Genomic DNA, 21,851 nt, shown 5'->3' on the forward strand with positions numbered 1-21,851 from the left:
AACATTTCACAAATGGGTCTTTGTGGTTTCATCTCTTATCTACACGGTGTCATGGACAAACAGAAACATTTCACAAGTCAGTTTAACAGCATTATTTTAGTTTATTTCATATTTCAACAGCATGAAAAATGCTCATTGAAAATCCAACACTGTGAGCCATACGATAGTCCATGTCCCGCCCCTCCATCTTCCTTCCACCTCACCCACTGAAAATATAAACACACAGCTAACGTTCCAGGTCATCTTTATTGCAGTCATCCTGCACATATCAGATCTCACAACATCGCAGGTACCACATTCATTTCATATAGCAATCTGCTGAGAGGCGCCTACAACAAGGACTGCATTAAAAGACAAGGTTGGAACGCGCCCGTGAACAAACGTGATCATACAGGCAACCTGGGATTTTGGCACGTTGATAAAACATGAATCATTCTAGATCAGCTGCTCATAGAAAAGGAACAAGATAGAGTGGATGAGCGGACAGTTATGGCACTAGAAGCCATCCCACATGGTCATCTGGGACTGGCAACAAGGCAAGCTGTTTACAATAACACTGCTGGCAGCGGAGCACAACGTGTAGCATTGAAGATACCAAGTGTCATTTGTAATTTAATTTCAAACACACATTGGAAAGTAAAGCACATACACACGTCTGCACATTCAACGCGGTTCGTCTCCCATCTAGAAAAACGGCCATTCAATCTGTTGCGGTGGTGGTGTCCATTCTGTTCAGACTATATCTATGTTTTTCGCTTCTCGGGCACAGTGAAATGAAGAGCGGCTATTTGTGGCAAATTAATGACCTGAATGAACATGACGCTGCAAAGAAGACATTGGGCCTGTCCCAAATTATACTCTATACCCTACATAGTGCACTACTTTTAACCTGGGCTAATAAGGCTCTGGTCAAAAGCTGTGCACTATGTAGGGAATAGGGTGCCATTTGGGACGTGGGTATGTTCTACAGGCACCAGAGTCAGCGCTCATGGCCAAACTGCAGACGGTCTTGCTACGAAACGAATCCTAATAAAACACCGTAAAGGGATGGGATATGTTCTCTAAAGAGGCAGTGTGCAGGGAGAGGCGGGGTCTCCTCAGTCGCTTCCTTGATTGGCCAACCGAGCCAAAGTCTCTTCCTTGATTGGCCGCCGGTGCCATCTGATTGGCTCTGAAGCCTTCTTTAAGCATCTTTGGTGGAAGTCGGAACGCGGTGAGAATAGGAGGAAGAGCTTAGCACAGCACGTGGGCGGGGCCTCATGGCATTAAGAACACAACTCACTCTCTCCCATCCAATCGCTTTGCACCATGAAGCAACAACAAACATCACATGACAATACTACCGTAATGCCCTGTTACTTTTGAAAACAGTATACAAAATAAAATATTATTTAAATAGGTATAAACATTGCATGAAAAATAGAACCGTATCAAAACAATATGAGTTCACAGTCAGTCCCTCCTGCTGCCGGCCGACCCCCTCTCTCACCTCCACCCCTTCCACCCATCCCTCCGTACAGCCATAGTGGCAGGGAGGCTCGGGAGTTTCCGAACCCACGTCCCCCAGCTCCAGAACCCTCTCCTGGGGTGTCACTGGGACTTGAGCCCCAGGCCGTTGGTGGCGGTGCTGTTGTTGGTGCTGGACCCGGTACTGGAGGTAACAGGGTAGGAGTAGGCCTTGCCCAGCACGATGCGGTCCCGGAGCAGCTTGAAGAGGACGTAGTAGTTACAGAACAGGATGAGGCCCAGGGACAGGGTGTGGTTCCAGCTGTCAGAGCGGAGCAGGGAGTACAACTGGTACAGGACTACGCTGGACTCGATCCAGATTAACAGGTTCAGGATCCGCAACGGCTTGTGGAAAAGGAACTGCAACATAATAAATTACATCACAACTGGTATTTATTTGCTAACATGTCCCTTTTGTTTACAAGTCTAACTATAGATACATCTCAACTGGTATTTATTTACTAACATGTCCCTTTTGTTTACAAGTCTAACTATAGATACATCACAACTGGTATTTATTTACTAACATGTCCCTTTTGTTTACAAGTCTAACTATAGATACATCACAACTGGTATTTATTTACTAACATGTCCCTTTTGTTTACAAGTCTAACTATAGATACATCACAACTGGTATTTATTTACTAACATGTCCCTTTTGTTTACAAGTCTAACTATAGATACATCTCAACTGGTATTTATTTACTAACATGTCCCTTTTGTTTACAAGTCTAACTATAGATACATCACAACTGGTATTTATTTACTAACATGTCCCTTTTGTTTACAAGTCTAACTATAGATACATCTCAACTGGTATTTATTTACTAACATGTATCTATAGTTAGACTTGTACATAAAAGGGACATCAAAACTGGTATTTATTTACTAACATGTCCCTTTTGTTTACAAGTCTAACTATAGATACATCTCAACTGGTATTTATTTACTAACATGTCCCTTTTGTTTACAAGTCTAACTATAGATACATCACAACTGGTATTTATTTACTAACATGTCCCTTTTGTTTACAAGTCTAACTATAGATACATCACAACTGGTATTTATTTACTAACATGTCCCTTTTGTTTACAAGTCTAACTATAGATACATCACAACTGGTATTTATTTACTAACATGTCCCTTTTGTTTACAAGTCTAACTATAGATACATCACAACTGGTATTTATTTACTAACATGTCCCTTTTGTTTACAAGTCTAACTATAGATACATCTCAACTGGTATTTATTTACTAACATGTCCCTTTTGTTTACAAGTCTAACTATAGATACATCACAACTGGTATTTATTTACTAACATGTCCCTTTTGTTTACAAGTCAAACTATAGATACATCACAACTGGTATTTATTTACTAACATGTCCCTTTTGTTTACAAGTCTAACTATAGATACATCACAACTGGTATTTATTTACTAACATTTCCCTTTTGTTTACAAGTCTAACTATAGATACATCTCAACTGGTATTTATTTACTAACATGTCCCTTTTGTTTACAAGTCTAACTATAGATACATCTCAACTGGTATTTATTTACTAACATGTCCCTTTTGTTTACAAGTCTAACTATAGATACATCACAACTGGTATTTATTTACTAACATCTCCCTTTTGTTTACAAGTCTAACTATAGATACATCACAACTGGTATTTATTTACTAACATGTATCTATAGTTTACAAGTCTAACTATAGATACATCTCAACTGGTATTTATTTACTAACATGTCCCTTTTGTTTACAAGTCTAACTATAGATACATCTCAACTGGTATTTATTTACTAACATGTCCCTTTTGTTTACAAGTCTAACTATAGATACATCTCAACTGGTATTTATTTACTAACATGTCCCTTTTGTTTACAAGTCTAACTATAGATACATCACAACTGGTATTTATTTACTAACATGTCCCTTTTGTTTACAAGTCTAACTATAGATACATCTCAACTGGTATTTATTTACTAACATGTCCCTTTTGTTTACAAGTCTAACTATAGATACATCTCAACTGGTATTTATTTACTAACATGTATCTATAGTTAGACTTGTACATAAAAGGGACATCACAACTGGTATTTATTTACTAACATGTATCTATAGTTAGACTTGTACATACAAGTGACATCTCAAGGCAGGAGATGGACAGGATATAAACACACACAGACTACAGGGTCTAGTGAAAGGCAGTACATAAACACACACAGACTACAGGGTCTAGTGAAAGGCAGTACATGTGCAGTACATAAACACACACAGACTACAGGGTCTAGTGAAAGGCAGTACATGTGCAGTACATAAACACACAGACTAAAGGGTCTAGTGAAAGACAGTACATAAACACACACAGACTACAGGGTCTAGTGAAAGGCAGTACATGTGCAGGATATAAACACACACAGACTACAGGGTCTAGTGAAAGGCAGTACATAAACACACACAGACTACAGGGTCTAGTGAAAGGCAGTACATGTGCAGTACATAAACACACACAGACTACAGGGTCTAGTGAAAGGCAGTACATGTGCAGTACATAAACACACAGACTAAAGGGTCTAGTGAAAGACAGTACATAAACACACACAGACTACAGGGTCTAGTGAAAGGCAGTACATAAACACACACAGACTACAGGGTCTAGTGAAAGGCAGTACATAAACACACACAGACTACAGGGTCTAGTGAAAGGCAGTACATGGACAGTACATAAACACACACAGACTACAGGGTCTGGTGAAAGGCAGTACATGGGCAGTACATAAACACACAGACTACAGGGTCTAGTGAAAGGCAGTACATGGGCAGTACATAAACACACAGACTACAGGGTCTAGTGAAAGGCAGTACATGGGCAGTACATAAACACACACAGACTACAGGGTCTAGTGAAAGGCAGTACATGGACAGTACATAAACACACACAGACTAAAGGGTCTAGTGAAAGGCAGTACATGTGCAGTACATAAACACACACACACTAAAGGGTCTAGTGAAAGGCAGTACATGGGCAGTACATAAACACACACAGACTAAAGGGTCTAGTGAAAGGCAGTACATGTGCAGTACATAAACACACACACACTAAAGGGTCTAGTGAAAGGCAGTACATGGGCAGTACATAAACACACACAGACTAAAGGGTCTAGTGAAAGACAGTACATCAACACACACAGACTACAGGGTCTAGTGAAAGACAGTACATAAACACACACAGACTACAGGGTCTAGTGAAAGGCAGTACATAAACACACACAGACTACAGGGTCTAGTGAAAGGCAGTACATAAACACACACAGACTAAAGGGTCTAGTGAAAGGCAGTACATAAACACACACAGACTACAGGGTCTAGTGAAAGGCAGTACATAAACACACACAGACTACAGGGTCTAGTGAAAGGCAGTACATAAACACACACAGACTACAGGGTCTAGTGAAAGGCAGTACATAAACACACACAGACTACAGGGTCTAGTGAAAGGCAGTACATGGGCAGTACATAAACACACAGACTACAGGGTCTAGTGAAAGGCAGTACATAAACACACACAGACTAAAGGGTCTAGTGAAAGGCAGGATATAAACACACACAGACTACAGGGTCTAGTGAAAGGCAGTACATAAACACACACAGACTACAGGGTCTAGTGAAAGACAGTACATAAACACACACAGACTACAGGGTCTAGTGAAAGACAGTACATAAACACACACAGACTACAGGGTCTAGTGAAAGGCAGTACATAAACACACACAGACTACAGGGTCTAGTGAAAGGCAGTACATAAACACACACAGACTACAGGGTCTAGTGAAAGGCAGTACATGGGCAGGAGATAAACACACACAGACTACAGGGTCTAGTGAAAGGCAGTACATAAACACACACAGACTACAGGGTCTAGTGAAAGGCAGTACATAAACACACACAGACTACAGGGTCTAGTGAAAGGCAGTACATAAACACACACAGACTAAAGGGTCTAGTGAAAGGCAGTACATAAACACACACAGACTACAGGGTCTAGTGAAAGGCAGCGACTCACGTAAAACCTAGCGTGGGAGACGTCTGAGGGCAGGGCCACGTTGTAGGGTCCTACAGCCTTGTACAGGCTACGACTGTGACGTACCAACACCCCCTGGGGCCAGACTGTACTCTCAGACCACCTGCAACACACAACGAAGAGGTGGAGATTGATCCTACAGCCGACAGATCAACTAGAACCCTGCCTAGAAGACTAGACAGTCTGGTGGACAGCAGGGTGGCTAACCCTCTTCCTGGAGACAGCCTCCTTATGCAGGGCTTCGCTCCATCCCTGCTCTAACGCACCTGGTAGAGTCCTGAAGAACAGTTGATTAGAGTCAGATGTGTTGGAACAAAATCCTGCATATGTCTAGCTCTGACACACAAGTGTTGCGGGGCGTTGTTGTAGAAGTATGTGTGTGTGTGTGTGTGTGTGGGGACCACCTAAGCGTGCTGTGGGCCGTTGCTGTAGAAGTATGTGTGTGTGTGTGTGTGGGGACCACCTAAGCGTGCTGTGGGCCATTGCTGTAGAAGTATGTGTGTGTGTGTGTGTGGGGACCACCTAAGCGTGCTGTGGGCCATTGCTGTAGAAGTATGTGTGTGTGTGTGTGTGTGTGTGTGTGTGGGAACCACCTAAGCGTGCTGTGGGCCGTTGCTGTAGAAGTATGTGTGTGTGTGTGGGGACCACCTACACGTGCTGTGGCGCGTTGCTGTAGAAGCCGTGCTCCAGCTTCTGCCAGCGCCCCAGGTGGGCTGCAGAGCGGTGCAGCAGGTCACAGTAGCTGGGAGGTAACAGCTGGCTCATCAGCATCACAAACGCATTGATCCACACCATGATCAGGTGCTCACAGGACCAGCGCATGTCATAGTACTGGGTACTCTGGAGGGGGAGAGAAGACCACGTTTTAGGGTTCAGGGGCCTTAACACAAACGCAGGAGACAGCACCTAGGATACCTGGAGACTGAAGGAGGAAACTGTGAACACACAAAGGAACTGGGAGGGGAGGGGAGATGAGTACCAGGAGGGTTGACAGTTCCTTGGATAACGGAGAGGGGAGATGAGTACCAGCAGGGTTGACAGTTCCTTGGATAACGGGGAGGGGAGATGAGTACCAGGAGGGTTGACAGTTCCTTGGATAACGGGGAGGGGAGATGAGTACCAGGAGGGTTGACAGTTCCTTGGATAACGGGGAGGGGAGATGAGTACCAGCAGGGTTGACAGTTCCTTGGATAACGGGGAGGGGAGTTGAGTACCAGGAGCGTTGACAGTTCCTTGGATAACGGGGAGGGGAGGAGAAGGAAAGCAGCAACCTGCTAGAGGGAGGGAAAGAGTGGAGGAAGGAGAGGGAGAGAGAGAGGAAGTGTGACGTACCTTGATGAAGCAGAGGAGGAGGAATGCTATGTAGTAAGGGTTAGGGTTTGTACCTTGACGAAGCAGAGGGGGAGGAAGGCTACGTAGTAAGGGTTAGGGTTTGTACCTTGACGAAGCAGAGGGGGAGGAAGGCTACGTAGTAAGCGCTGAAGAGGGAGTTGAAGAGGACTTCCTTGATGCGACGGTTGAAGTCGCTCCGGAGTTCCTCCACCTCGCTGCGGATGAGTTCTGGAGACGGGGGCTGGGGACAGGTGTGGTGGGGGATGTGGCCTGGAGTGGTAAACTGCTCTCTCAGGTTCTCCCTTAGTAATGCTAGGAAGTCCTTAGGCCTGGAGGGAGAAGAGAGAAGTAATAATGATCTAGGATCAGTTTTTTCTTCAGTCTCCAGGTATCACTCATGTTTAATTGCATAGGGCATGCATAGTTTTAATATTATCCCTCTGATTACAATGAAGAGCAAGACGTTCTGCTTTGTTCTGGGCCAGCTGCGGGTTAACTAGGTCTAGAACATAGGGAATGATTTGTACCAAATACAAAGCTCTTAGTTTTAGAGATGTTCAGGACCAGTTAATTACTGGCCACCCATTCCAAAACAGACTGCAACTATTTGTTAAGGGTTTCAGTGACTTCACTAGCTGTGGTTTCTGATGTGTACATGGTTGAATCATCAGCATACATAGACACACATGCTTTGTTTAATGCCAGTGCCAGGTCATTGGTAGAAATAGAAAAGAGTAGAGGGCCTAGAGAGCTGCCCTGCGGTACACCACAATTTACATGTTTGACATTAGAGAAGCTTCCATTAAAGAAAACCCTCTGAGTTCTGTTAGATAGATAGCTCTGAATCCACGATATGACAGAGGTTGAAAAGCCACAACACACAAGTTCTCAAAAACAGGTTATGGTCAATAATATCAGAGGCTGCACTGAAATATAACAGTACAGCTCCCACAATCTTCTTAATATCAAAGGCTGCACTGAAATCTAACAGTACAGCTCCCACAATCTTCTTAATATCAATTTCTTTCAACCAGTCAGTCATTTGTGTCAGTGCAGTACATAGAGTGCCCTTCTCTATAAGCATGCTGAAAGTCTGTTGTTCATTTGTTTACAGAGAAACAGCATTGTATTTGGCCAAAAACAATTCCCCCAACAGTTTGCTAAGAGCTGGCAGCCAGCTGATTGGTCTGCTGTTAGAACCAGTAAAGGCCGCTTTACCACTCTTGGGTAGTGGAATGACTTTGGCTTCCCTCCAGGCCTGAGGACAAAGACTTTCCTCGGGGCTCAGATTAAAGATATGACAGATGGGATGGTAGCCGACTCTAGAGCCACTCCTATGTAGCGTTCCATCTAAGGTGTCAATGCCAGGAGGTTGGTCATTATTGATCGATAACAAATTATTCCACCTCTCCCAGACCAACTTCACAAAATTATAACTTAGAAAAATATGATTAGTTTTTTTATGTATGAATACGATGGACTCACTCACTGTTCGTTGTTGGCATTTCCTGCCTAAGTTTTCCATTAAGTAATTATTAAAATAATTGGCAACATCCAATGATGGAGAATAATCAAATCGCTGTGAACCCAATAGCATGTGTCAGACAACCACAGTGGATGGAGAATAATCCCTCGCTCTGAACCCAATAGCATGTGTCAGACAACCACAGTGGATGGAGAATAATCCCTCGCTCTGAACCCAATAGCATGTGTCAGACAACCACAGTGGATGGAGAATAATCCCTCGCTGTGAACCCAATAGCATGTGTCAGACAACCACAGTGGATGGAGAATAATCCCTCGCTCTGAACCCAATAGCATGTGTCAGACAACCACAGTGGATGGAGAATAATCCCTCGCTGTGAACCCAATAGCATGTGTCAGACAACCACAGTGGATGGAGAATAATCCCTCGCTCTGAACCCAATAGCATGTGTCAGACAACCACAGTGGATGGAGAATAATCCCTCGCTCTGGACCCAATAGCATGTGTCAGACAACCACAGTGGATGGAGAATAATCCCTCGCTCTGGACCCAATAGCATGTGTCAGACAACCACAGTGGATGGAGAATAATCCCTCGCTGTGAACCCAATAGCATGTGTCAGACAACCACAGTGGATGTGACTGTACATTAAAACATTGATAAAACGTTTGATATCCTTGTCACATGACACGACCACTTCCTTCTCTTAACTGTGGATGAATATGTTGGCAAGCATAACCATTTTTTTTAAAAACTCATTCTGATCATGTATGATAATGTTGCATACGACATTTGAAAGGTCTATAATTCTTTTCCCGAACACAATCAAAAGTTAACATAGGCCCTACATGCCTTCAACTGCCCAACTTAAAGGCATGTCCAATTTGGGCACCTTTTTAACAATGTGATATTGTGCTCCAACGGGATAACTAGAAGTAACATGATGTAGGTTAATGAAATAATACAAATAAAAATATGTGATTTATTATATTATGTGAAATAGGCCTCGTGTGAAATCACTGTCAAAGATACTGCTGCGTCGCCTCATGAGTGGAGCAGCGGTCTAAGGCTCAGCATCGCAGTGCATCGCATCACATCGCTGTGCCACTAGAGATTCTGGGTTTGAGTCCAGGCTCTGTCGCAACCGGCCGCGACCGGGAGACTCATGGGGCGGCGCACAATTGGCCCAGCGTCGTCTGGGTTAGGGAAGGGTTTGACCAGCAGGGATGTCCTTGTCCCATCACGCACTAGCGACTCCTGTGACGGGCCGGGCGCAGTGCTCGCTGACACGGTGGCCAGGTGTACGGCGTTTCCTCCGACACATTGGTGAAGCTGGCTTCCGGGTTAAGCGGGCATTGCGTCAAGAAGCAGTGCGGCTTGGTTGGGTTGTGTTTCGGAGGACGCACAGCTCTTGACCTTCGACCTCTCCCTGAGTCCGTACGGTAGTTGCAGCGATAAGACAAGACTAACTACCAATTGGATCCCACAAAATTGGGGAGAATGACAAATAAAAATGACAATTGAAAATAATGTTGCATTTAAGTCTAGATTTATCATACAGAAATATCAAAACATTCTTTCAACATCTCCAAAGCAATTGCCTGACTAAGGCGCAGGTACCACTGACTCACTGCCCTTCTCTATTATCAAGGAGTTTGTTTTAAAACAATGGTTCTAATAAAGTACCACTGACTCACTGCCCTTCTCTATTATCAAGAAGCTTGTTTTAAAACAATGGTTCTAATAAAGTACCACTGACTCACTGCCCTTCTCTATTATCAAGAAGCTTGTTTTAAAACAATGGTTCTAATAAAGTACCACTGACTCACTGCCCTTCTCTATTATCAAGAAGCTTGTTTTAAAACAATGGTTCTAATAAAGTACCACTGACTCACTGCCCTTCTCTATTATCAAGGAGTTTGTTTTAAAACAATGGTTCTAATAAAGTACCACTGACTCACTGCCCTTCTCTATTATCAAGAAGCTTGTTTTAAAACAATGGTTCTAATAAAGTACCACTGACTCACTGCCCTTCTCTATTATCAAGAAGCTTGTTTTAAAACAATGGTTCTAATAAAGTACCACTGACTCACTGCCCTTCTCTATTATCAAGAAGCTTGTTTTAAAACAATGGTTCTAATAAAGTACCACTGACTCACTGCCCTTCTCTATTATCAAGAAGCTTGTTTTAAAACAATGGTTCTGATAAAGTACCACTGACTCACTGCCCTTCTCTATTATCAAGAAGCTTGTTTTAAAACAATGGTTCTGATAAAGTACCACTGACTCACTGCCCTTCTCTATTATCAAGAAGCTTGTTTTAAAACAATGGTTCTAATAAAGTACCACTGACTCACTGCCCTTCTCTATTATCAAGAAGCTTGTTTTAAAACAATGGTTCTGATAAAGTACCACTGACTCACTGCCCTTCTCTATTATCAAGAAGCTTGTTTTAAAACAATGGTTCTAATAAAGTACCACTGACTCACTGCCCTTCTCTATTATCAAGAAGCTTGTTTTAAAACAATGGTTCTGATAAAGAAGAAGCCTGCTGGTAACTGGTAATTGATTAGGACAGCTGGTGTCCTAAAGATCTGTCAACTAGGTAGGACTCTTACGACTAGAGGTTTCATCAATAGCTCGTATACTGAACCATAAGAGCAGGAGATTCTCTATTCTCAGCACTTAAGACCAATTTTCTACTCTGAGCCTCTTTGTGGATACGGGGCCCAGCGCTCCTACTGTCATTATTAATACAGACACAGAAATAAAACAGATCAGACAAAAGCCAAATGACACTATTATTGCATTTATGAAAACGTCACATGACAGGAATATCACATTGTTGTCTCTTTGCAGTGTACTCTCCATGGTACTTTAAAATGCCCACCCTTTAGGTGGGGTGTCAGCTGAAAAGACCACGGACTAAACTCACACAATCAAACAAAGAGGAATCTGTCCCAGGCTGTGAGAGAGAAGAAATCAGGAGTTCCTGACTGCCTCTGATTCCACTCACTTCACAGGGAACTTTAACTGACATTTTGTTTTAAATCAATGTTCTGTCCCCCAGTCTGACCAGAAGGGGGTGTTTGGCTGGGGGAGACAACAGTGAAGTCTGGGGTTTCATTTGTTTAGCTGAATAAGGGGAGTGTGTGTGTTTATGTTTACCTGAATAAGGGGAGTGTGTGTGTTTATGTTTACCTGAATAAGGGGAGTGTGTGTGTTTATGTTTACCTGAATAAGGGGAGTGTGTGTGTGTTTATGTTTACCTGAATAAGGGGAGTGAGTGTGTGTTTATGTTTACCTGAATAAGGGGAGTGAGTGTGTTTATGTTTACCTGAATAAGGGGAGTGAGTGTGTTTATGAGTGTTTACCTGAATAAGGGGAGTGAGTGTGTGTTTATGTTTACCTGAATAAGGGGAGTGAGTGTGTTTATGTTTACCTGAATAAGGGGAGTGAGTGTGTTTATGAGTGTTTACCTGAATAAGGGGATAGTGTGTGTTTATGTTTACCTGAATAAGGGGATAGTGTGTGTTTATTTGTTTACCTGACTAAGGGGAGTGTGTGTGTTTATTTGTTTACCTGAATAAGGGGAGTGTGTGTGTTTATTTGTTTACCTGAATAAGGGGAGAGTGTGTGTTTATTTGTTTACCTGAATAAGGGGAGTGTGTGTGTTTATTTGTTTACCTGAATAAGGGGAGTGAGTGTGTTTATGAGTGTTTACCTGAATAAGGGAGTGTGTGTGTTTATGTTTACCTGAATAAGGGGAGTGTGTGTGTTTATGAGTGTTTACCTGAATAAGGGGAGTGAGTGTGTTTATGTTTACCTGAAGAAGGGCCCATGGGACAGGTCCTGGTCTGAGTAACCACAGTCTGAAGGCACTGGCTGGGCCCTACTCTCCTGATGGAAGCAACACAGGGGAACATACACCCCAAACCTGTTGTACAGAGAGACAGGGATGAAAGAGAGAGAGAAAAGGAGAGAGCGAAAGAGAAAAATGAAAGAGAGAGGAGAGAGAAAGAGAGAGAGGACAACGGGAAATAAGAATATGACACTGATCAACTAGATAATGGATAATATGACACTGATCAACTAGATAATGGAGAATATGACACTGATCAACTAGATAATGGAGAATATGACACTGATCAACTAGATAATGGAGAATATGACACTGTGATCAACTAGATAATGGAGAATATGACACTGATCAACTAGACAATGGAGAATATGACACTGATCAACTAGACAATGGAGAATATGACACTGTGATCAACTAGATAATGGAGAATATGACACTGATCAACTAGACAATGGAGAATATGACACTGTGATCAACTAGACAATGGAGAATATGACACTGTGATCAACTAGATAATGGAGAATATGACACTGATCAACTAGACAATGGTGAATATGACACTGTGATCAACTAGATTATGGAGAATATGACACTGATCAACTAGATAATGGAGAATATGACACTGTGATCAACTAGATAATGGAGAATATGACACTGTGATCAACTAGATAATGGAGAATATGACACTGTGATCAACTAGATAATGGAGAATATGACACTGTGATCAACTAGATAATGGAGAATATGACACTGTGATCAACTAGATAATGGAGAATATGACACTGTGATCAACTAGACAATGGAGAATATGACACTGTGATCAACAAGATAATGGAGAATATGACACTGATCAACTAGATAATGGAGAATATGACACTGATCAACTAGATAATGGAGAATATGACACTGATCAACTAGACAATGGAGAATATGACACTGATCAACTAGATAATGGTGAATATGACACTGTGATCAACTAGACAATGGAGAATATGACACTGTGATCAACTAGACAATGGAGAATATGACACTGATCAACTAGATAATGGTGAATATGACACTGATCAACTAGATAATGGTGAATATGACACTGATCAACTAGATAATGGTGAATATGACACTGATCAACTAGATAATGGTGAATATGACACTGTGATCAACTAGATAATGGTGAATATGACACTGTGATCAACTAGATAATGGTGAATATGACACTGTGATCAACTAGACAATGGTGAATATGACACTGTGATCAACTAGATAATGGTGAATATGACACTGATCAACTAGATAATGGAGAATATGACACTGTGATCAACTAGATAATGGTGAATATGACACTGATCAACTAGATAATGGTGAATATGACACTGTGATCAACTAGACAATGGAGAATATGACACTGATCAACTAGATAATGGTGAATATGACACTGTGATCAACTAGATAATGGTGAATATGACACTGATCAACTAGATAATGGAGAATATGACACTGTGATCAACTAGATAATGGAGAACAATAAAACACACTACTTCCCAGTACACACACCATCTCTGAATCAAACCACCAGACCAGACTACCATCTACAGAGCTGTACTGACACATCAACTGTAGAGCTGCTGTCCTACAGTAACTAGTCTGAAACCTCTGGTAGCTCCGCTCTCTGAACACAGACACTCACGGGTATCCAAGGAAGAGCAGGTTGAGCACCGAGTGGTTCTTGAACAGGTTGACCAGGGTCCAACAGAGAACCCAGCCACACAGAGTGAGGAGGCTGAGCCGTGCTGCGATCAGAACCACGTACCGTACCAAGGAACATGGACTGGTCTGAGACGCCTGGTGGGGGGGGGGGGGGGGGGAGACAGACAGAGAAACACACGCACAGGTTAGAGGTTATACAAACACGATCCACCGACAGACAGCACAATCAACCACAATGCATTGCTACACACTAAGCTCTTAACTTGGACATAACAAGACCACAATCCTCAATATAAAGCACAAGTCAGTCAAACACACACAACCCTGGCCAGAGTCCAGACACAACAATACTAAGCCAGTCACACACGAACGATGCAACTAGGAGGATCAGCGTAGGCCTAAATACTAGAAACAAGTTCATTCCCATCCCCACTACTACACCACAAACATGATGCAACCAGGAGGATCAGCGTAGGCCTAAATACTAGAAACAAGTTCATTCCCATCCCCACTACTACACCACAAACATGATGCAACCAGGAGGATCAGCGTAGGCCTAAATACTAGAAACAAGTTCATTCCCATCCCCACTACTACACCACAAACATGATGCAACCAGTTTAGAAACAGCTGATGAATAGGCAGATAAAGTTGAGGAAGGGAGAGAGAGGTAGAAAGAGAGAGAGGTAGAAATAGAGAGAGGTAGAAAGAGAGAGAGAGGTAGAGGAAGAAAGAGAGAAAGAGAGAGAGATAAAGAGAGAGAGAGGTAGAAAGAGAGAGAGATAAAGAGAGAGAGGGGTAGAGAGAGAGAAGATGAGGTAGAAAGAGATAGATGGAGAGAGAGAGAAGATGAGAGGTAGAAAGAGATAGAGATAACACGAGAGAGAGGTAGAGAGGTAGAGAGAGATACCTCTGACACTATAGTCCACACCAGTCTCCTGGCCAGCATCACTGTGATGAAGATAGCCAGGTGGTAGTCCATCAGATGGAAGTTCTGCAGAGAGGAGACAACAAATGGACTGAAGGTGTGTTCACTACTACTCACCAGAGTTGTAGGTTATCTCTGTGTGTGTGTTCACTACTACTCACCAGAGTTGTAGGTTATCTCTGTGTGTGTGTTCACTACTACTCACCAGAGTTGTAGGTTATCTCTGTGTGTGTGTTCACTACTACTCACCAGAGTTGTAGGTTATCTCTGTGTGTGTGTTCACTACTACTCACCAGAGTTGTAGGTTATCTCTGTGTGTGTGTTCACTACTACTCACCAGAGTTGTAGGTTATCTGTGTGTGTGTGTTCACTACTACTCACCAGAGAGGTGGAGGCAGCAGGGTGACTATAAGGGTACCACCACACAGTCCTGTAGATATTAATATACTGAACAAACAGCGCCACCAGCAGGTAGAGGAAGAGCAGGAACTCAAACAGCAGGCTGCTGTCCAATGGGAGGTCAGGGATCCGGTAGTGACGGACGGGTTCCGGCGTGATGAGGGCCGAGAGGGGCGGGGCAGAGAGACCCACACAGTTACTGCTCCTGGAGGGAGGGGGGCATAGAGAGAAGCTGGGGTTACTGGTGTGTTGTGGTTCTGGAGGGAGGGGGGCATAGAGAGAAGCTGGGGTTACTGGTGTGTTGTGGTTCTGGAGTAGCCTTGAGCTTGAGTGTTAGTGTGCTGAGCATCTGAGTCCGCCGGACAACCACTCCCTGGAGAACGAGTCCGCCAGACTGCTCCCTGGAGAACGAGTCCGCCAGACTGCTCCCTGGAGAACGAGTCCGCCAGACTGCTCCCTGGAGAACGAGTCCGCCAGACTGCTCCCTGGAGAACGAGTCCGCCAGACTGCTCCCTTGAGAACGAGTCCCCCAGACTGCTCCCTGGAGAACGAGTCCGCCAGACTGCTCCCTGGAGAACGAGTCCGCCAGACTGCTCCCTGGAGAACGAGTCCGCCAGACTGCTCCCTGGAGAACGAGTCCGCCAGACTGCTCCCTGGAGAACGAGTCCCCCAGACTGCTCCCTGGAGAACGAGTCCGCCAGACTGCTCCCTGGAGAACGAGTCCCCCAGACTGCTCCCTGGAGAACGAGTCCGCCAGACTGCTCCCTGGAGAACGAGTCCGCCAGACTGCTCCCTGGAGAACGAGTCCCCCAGACTGCTCCCTGGAGAACGAGTCCCCCAGACTGCTCCCTGGAGAACGAGTCCGCCAGACTGCTCCCTGGAGAACGAGTCCGCCAGACTGCTCCCTGGAGAACGAGTCCGCCAGACTGCTCCCTGGAGAACGAGTCCGCCAGACTGCTCCCTGGAGAACGAGTCCGCCAGACTGCTCCCTGGAGAACGAGTCCGCCAGACTGCTCCCTGGAGAACGAGTCCCCCAGGCTGCTCCCTGGAGAACGAGTCCGCCAGACTGCTCCCAGAACAATAGAAGTGAAATGATCTCGATGCCTCTTCCTCATCGGTGTTGATCTGAGCTGGCATACCTTCCTCCTCAGAGGAGGTGTGGTATTAATAATCTGACTCCACCCCCCTCACTCACACCAATCATCTACAGGACTAACACTAATTATGTTTGAATGTTAAATCACAGTCAGGACGGGAAGGAAGAAGCCGTCTCATGGTAGATACAGACAGTAACATTTTAAAAACAGAAGGTGTGATCAAATAGCCTAGAACTACACATTTAACTTCCCATTAGGCTTGGCTCAATAAATCATGTAGGCCTGTTTGTGTTTGGTGGGGTAGGAGGGTTAGGTCTGCTTGTTGTAGTACACTACTTTACCCCATCTGTGTGTGTGTGTGTTAGGGGTGTCGACAATATCTGTGTTCGTATCCTAACCTGTTTCTGAGTCCGTTGCCGAGGCTGCCCCCCACCAGAGTCTGCAGGGAGGGCAGAGCAGAGCGGCTCAGCTGTTGTCTACTTGGCCCCCTGCGGCCCCCGGGCATGGCCAGGCACCACCTCAACACCCCCTGCTACTGCCTCTCCACCTAGACCCAGAGACCAGCACCACCTCACAGCCCGGCCCAACACAGCCAGGCCACTGGAGAGACGGACAGAGAGAGAAAACAACGTCAGGGTCATGTTCATTAGGCACAACACGTTAGAAAACAGAGTCAAACAGGGAGGTAGAATACCATCTGAACTTGTGCACATTGCAACCCATTTTGTTATAGTGTGTGCTCTAATGAACACAACCCAGGTGCAATAAAGAACAGTCCCAATAGAGGACAGAATGTGTACACACACCCGTTGCAGATAGACGTCTCCTGAAAAAACATGCCATGAATGAGTCGCTACTCTTCTCATCGGAGAGGCACGTAGGATGATATGACGTAGGATAAACAATGTATTTCTGTCTAAACTTTCCAGAACATGGTGTCCTACTGAACGCAGCCCTGGGGAAGATGGTGACAAGACAAGGCAAGACTAGGTCAGAGTCAATAGAACAGAGGTGGGTGAATAGGTCCTGGGTTACTGGTAGGACAACATCACCACAGTCAAGCACCCAGGGTCATGCAACTTTACATAAGACGACATCCTCAGACTGATCACAGACATCAACACAGAGACACACAGACAGACAAGGCATCACAGACAGACAGAGACAGGCATCAGACACAGATACCCAGAGACAGACAGACAGACAAGGCATCACACACAGTCAGACAGACAGGCATTAGACACAGAGACAGACAAACAGGCATCACAGACACAGACAGACAGGCATCACGCAGACACACAGACAGACAGACAGACAGGCATCACACAGACAGACAGAAAGACAGGGAAACATCACACACACACAGACAGGCATCACACACAGACAGACAGGCATCACACACAGACAGACAGGCATCACACAGACAGACAGGCATCACACACAGACAGACAGGCATCACACACAGACAGACAGGCATCACACAGACAGACAGGCATCACACACAGACAGACAGGCATCACACACAGACAGACAGGCATCACACACAGACAGGCATCACACACAGACAGACAGGCATCACACACAGACAGACAGGCATTAGACAGGCATTAGACACAGACACACAGAGACAGACAGACAGACAGACAAGGCATCACACACAGTCAGACAGACAGACAGAGAGGCATCACACACAGACAGACAGGCAACACACACAGTCAGACAGGCATCAAATGCATGTACAAGCACACAGTCACCAAACACACTTTACAATGGCAGCCAGGTGAGAGACAACAACCATAGCTACTGTAGATGCCACGGTTATAGAACAAGAGATAAGCAAACCAGGTTATCGCAATTACCTTTGTCTCTGTGTGTGTGTGTGTGTGTGTGTAATTGAGGAGCTTCCTAGTGCCTGTACATAGGCTAATGTATAGTTTGCTGGAACAATCCACACACACAGCCATTCCATTAAGGGAGACTGAACAGAAAGGAGTTAGGGAGAGAGACAATGCCCACAACCACAAAACAAAGGTAGCTGGCTAGTCCAGTACACTACAACCTTGACTACTGGAGGAGCAGGGAAGGGATGCAAAGGTGCCAGTCAACTTAGACTAGCTAGGCTGTCCTTCCATGTACTAATGTTGCTGGTGATGATGAGTGATAACGGCTTTAGAAACATCCCCTTTAGCCATGCTCGCATCAGATCAGAGTAGCCTATCTGCAAACATAGCTAGCTACTGTTCTCAGGCAACACTTTCTTAAGCATGACTGTACTGTATGTAGTGTTGTATCGAAACTGCAGTTTTTCAACTTTGCAAAATGCGGAAATCAGATCAGAAGGCATGCGCAATAAAGTAACGGCTTTATGACAGTTCGTGGTAAACTGTGGCTGATAGAAGCTGTTACAATATTATAGGCAACTGTTACACAAGTCTGACACTTGTATTGAGAGTGCAATATTCCCAAATGGCAGAACATCGAATTTCTAACTACTTTATAACATTCAAGAAGATGAAACATTCTCATAGAAGTTGAAAAGTTGTATTTTCAAGACACGTAGCTAAAGTTAGCTAGCTAAACACATATTGTACTTACTACACATTTAACTAGATATGTATAAGCAATTTGTAGCTAGCTAGATATTTTCAGTAACATTGTCAAGCTACTTAACGAACGGTGCTAGCTAGTTTTTGTGTGTTATTGGACATGATCGAACTGTTATTTGTTATTATAGAGACACGAGACAATGCACAGGATTCATCATTTCAAATGGGGGAAGTTAGCTAGCCTAGGTATATTATGTTTAATAGTATGCATCGTATACAAAAACAGCTAGCTAATTAGCTACTCGTGCAGGAATTAAACAGAATACTCACACAACATTGACAAAAAGCGGATGGTATGGACACGGATGCATCAGTCAATTGTGGGTTGACAAGCCGAGACAGGAGCGAACATTTCTCTCGTCTTAAAAGGGAATATATTCATAGGTTTTAGCGGGGACGGGGGTTGTGTGCTACTTATAAACACACAGGACGTTATATCGGTTTACCTCCAACAACAAACATACGGTTAAAAACGAGTCTGTTTGCAGTGCAACAGTAGCTAGCTACAGTCACTAGTAGCACACAGAGACCGACGTGGCAAAGCGATGCCTGTTTTGCCAAAACGTCATCATTCATGCGACGTGTTCTTCAGCCACGCAGCCGCACACGAATTTGGTGACGAATATTTACACAAATTGTACAATCCTCTTGCAAAGCAGTGGCTTTTCAAGTTAACATTTTCAACACAGGGTAAATGTTAAATAAAAAAATATGCATTTAATTCCTGCTAACTTTGTTATATTGAATAAATTAATCACAAGCGAGTATGACATCCCATGGCACACATCTTATATGGATGGCCTTTGACCCTGAATGTAATTTGACAAATCAATTCTGCCAATTTGTCTTTACCTTGCCTTGAGCTAATCTGATCACAACACAAAGGTGATCATATATAGGTCTGAAGCAGGCATTCACTGTCTGTGTAACTTACTGGACAATGGAGGAGCTTCCTAGTGTCTGTGTGTCCTATAGGCCAGCCTGTTGGGTGTCAGTGTGTGAGTGTCATTTGCCTCCAGCATGTTTGAAATGGAAACCAGTTGGGTGAAGAAGACACCTGTACACAAAAGGTATCTATAAAATAACTTTATTGAAAACATTTCCTTCATTGTCCCTAAGAGGGAGTAACTTACACCAACACCATTTTCTATCCAGAGACATCAAATCATACAGCTGTGATCTTCACATCAAAGCCTAGTTCACCCTGAGGAGATGGTGGTGGTTTTGCTTTCTCTAATAGGATAAGTCCCCAAGCAAACTTCAGCAACTTCACGTAACAGCACATCGTTTTTGCTCATTTTTCTCACATTTTAAATATCCTGAGCCATATCGATACATACATAACTGAATATTCACAAGTCAAGATGTCCAGACAGAGCACACAGTTCAAAACTATTTACATGTACAACATGTAGAAAAGGGACCTGAGTGATCATGGAGTACAAGCCTACATAGGCTATGGCTAAAAACAAACAGGAAACACATTTTGTTTTCTGGTTTACTTTTGACAAACAATTAAATAAGGCATATTATGTATTATTCTCATCTGTTAATGTTATGGCAATGATACAAATAAAATGGTGTGTGTAGTACCTTCAAAAACGTTAAAGAAACTGTAAACGTTCTAGAGTCCTAGTTCTAGAGTTCTAGAATCTGGAAAATCAGATCGACATGTCGAATTGCACGCCGCCAGCTATCATTCGCGCTTTCTACGTCTTTCATATGTAGTCATTCATTTCTCTCGTTTAGTCCTTTCTTTCCCCGTTAGGATAATACAAGATGGAGAGATGTAAGGCGGATGGAGGAAAACAAGAGGGCGAAGGTGAAGGAGGAGGACAACATGGCCGATGACCAAAGACAATTGCTTAGTTCTACATAATTGCCAAACTTCATCTCTTTCATATGTTGTCATTCATCCCGCTCTTTCCCCATTAGAATTAGAGGTTGACCGATTAATCAGAATGGCCGATTAATTAGGGCCGATTTCAAGTTTTCATAACAATCGGAAATCTGTATTTTTGGGCGACGATTTTGCCGATTTAAATGTATTTTTTATACCTTTATTTAACTAGGCAAGTCATGATGGCCTAGGAACGATGGGTTAATTACCTTGTTCAGGGGCAGAACGACAGATTTTCACCTTGTCAGCTCGGGGGATCCAATCTTGCAACCATACCGTTAACTAGTCCGACGCTCTAACCACCTGCCTCTCAGTGCACTCCACGAGGAGCCTGCCTGTTACGCGAATGCAGTAGAAGCCAAGGTAAGTTGCTAGCTAGCATTAAACTTATCTTATAAAAAATCAATCATAATCACTAGTTAACTACACACGGTTGATGATATTACTAGTTTATCTAGCGTGTCCTAGGTTGCATATAATCGATGCAACGCTGGGGGATGATTTAACAAAAGTGCATTTGCGAAAAAAGCACAATCGTTGGACGACTGTACCTAACCATAAACACCAATGTCTATCTTAAAATCAGAACACAGAAGTATATATTTTTAAACCTGCATATTTAGCTAAAAGAAATCCAGGTTAGCAGGCAATATTAACCAGGTGAAATTGTGTCACTTCTCTTGCGTTCATTGCAAGCGGAGTCAGGGTATATGCAACAGTTTGGGCTGCCTGGCTCGTTGCGAACTAATTTGCCAGAATTTTATGTAATTATGACATAACATTGAAGGTTGTGCAATGTAACAGGAATATTTAGACTCATGGATGCCACCAGTTAGATAAAATACCGAACGGTTCCGTATTTCACTGAAATAATAAATGTTTTGTTTTCGAAATGATAGTTTCTGGATTCAACCATATTAATGACCAAAGGCTCGTATTTCTGTGT

At 43.6% G+C, this 21,851-nt stretch overlaps 1 protein-coding gene across 1 annotated transcript; it reads right to left on the minus strand.

Moving 5' to 3' along the window:
• Positions 1 to 81: 81 nt before the first annotated feature.
• On the minus strand, positions 82 to 19,592 carry LOC110496982 (transmembrane protein 39A). The gene is made up of 11 exons (XM_036982127.1): positions 19,452 to 19,592; positions 19,276 to 19,366; positions 16,798 to 16,999; positions 15,285 to 15,507; positions 14,886 to 14,969; positions 13,956 to 14,110; positions 12,236 to 12,346; positions 7,030 to 7,252; positions 6,244 to 6,431; positions 5,574 to 5,694; positions 82 to 1,866 (listed from the first exon to the last, which is right to left on the minus strand). Exons 3-11 carry the CDS (start codon positions 16,902 to 16,904, stop codon positions 1,591 to 1,593), a joined length of 1,488 nt encoding a protein of 495 aa, XP_036838022.1. The 5' UTR covers positions 16,905 to 16,999; positions 19,276 to 19,366; positions 19,452 to 19,592; the 3' UTR covers positions 82 to 1,590.
• Positions 19,593 to 21,851: the final 2,259 nt, after the last annotated feature.

This window comes from Oncorhynchus mykiss, chromosome 7 (genome assembly GCF_013265735.2).
Source record: "Oncorhynchus mykiss isolate Arlee chromosome 7, USDA_OmykA_1.1, whole genome shotgun sequence".
NCBI classification, from domain to species: domain Eukaryota; kingdom Metazoa; phylum Chordata; class Actinopteri; order Salmoniformes; family Salmonidae; genus Oncorhynchus; species Oncorhynchus mykiss.

Bases quoted from the DNA above. Each gene is read 5' to 3' on its own strand.
- LOC110496982 (XM_036982127.1), bottom strand. From the start codon at position 16,904: ATGCCCGGGGGCCGCAGGGGGCCAAGTAGACAACAGCTGAGCCGCTCT. The intron at 5,695-6,243 runs GTAGGTGGTCCC...TGTGTGTTGCAG, and splicing joins AGCAACGCGCCACAGCACGT to GTGGTCTGAGAGTACAGTCT. The intron at 1,867-5,573 runs GTGAGTCGCTGC...ATTATGTTGCAG, and splicing joins TCTCCCACGCTAGGTTTTAC to TTCCTTTTCCACAAGCCGTT.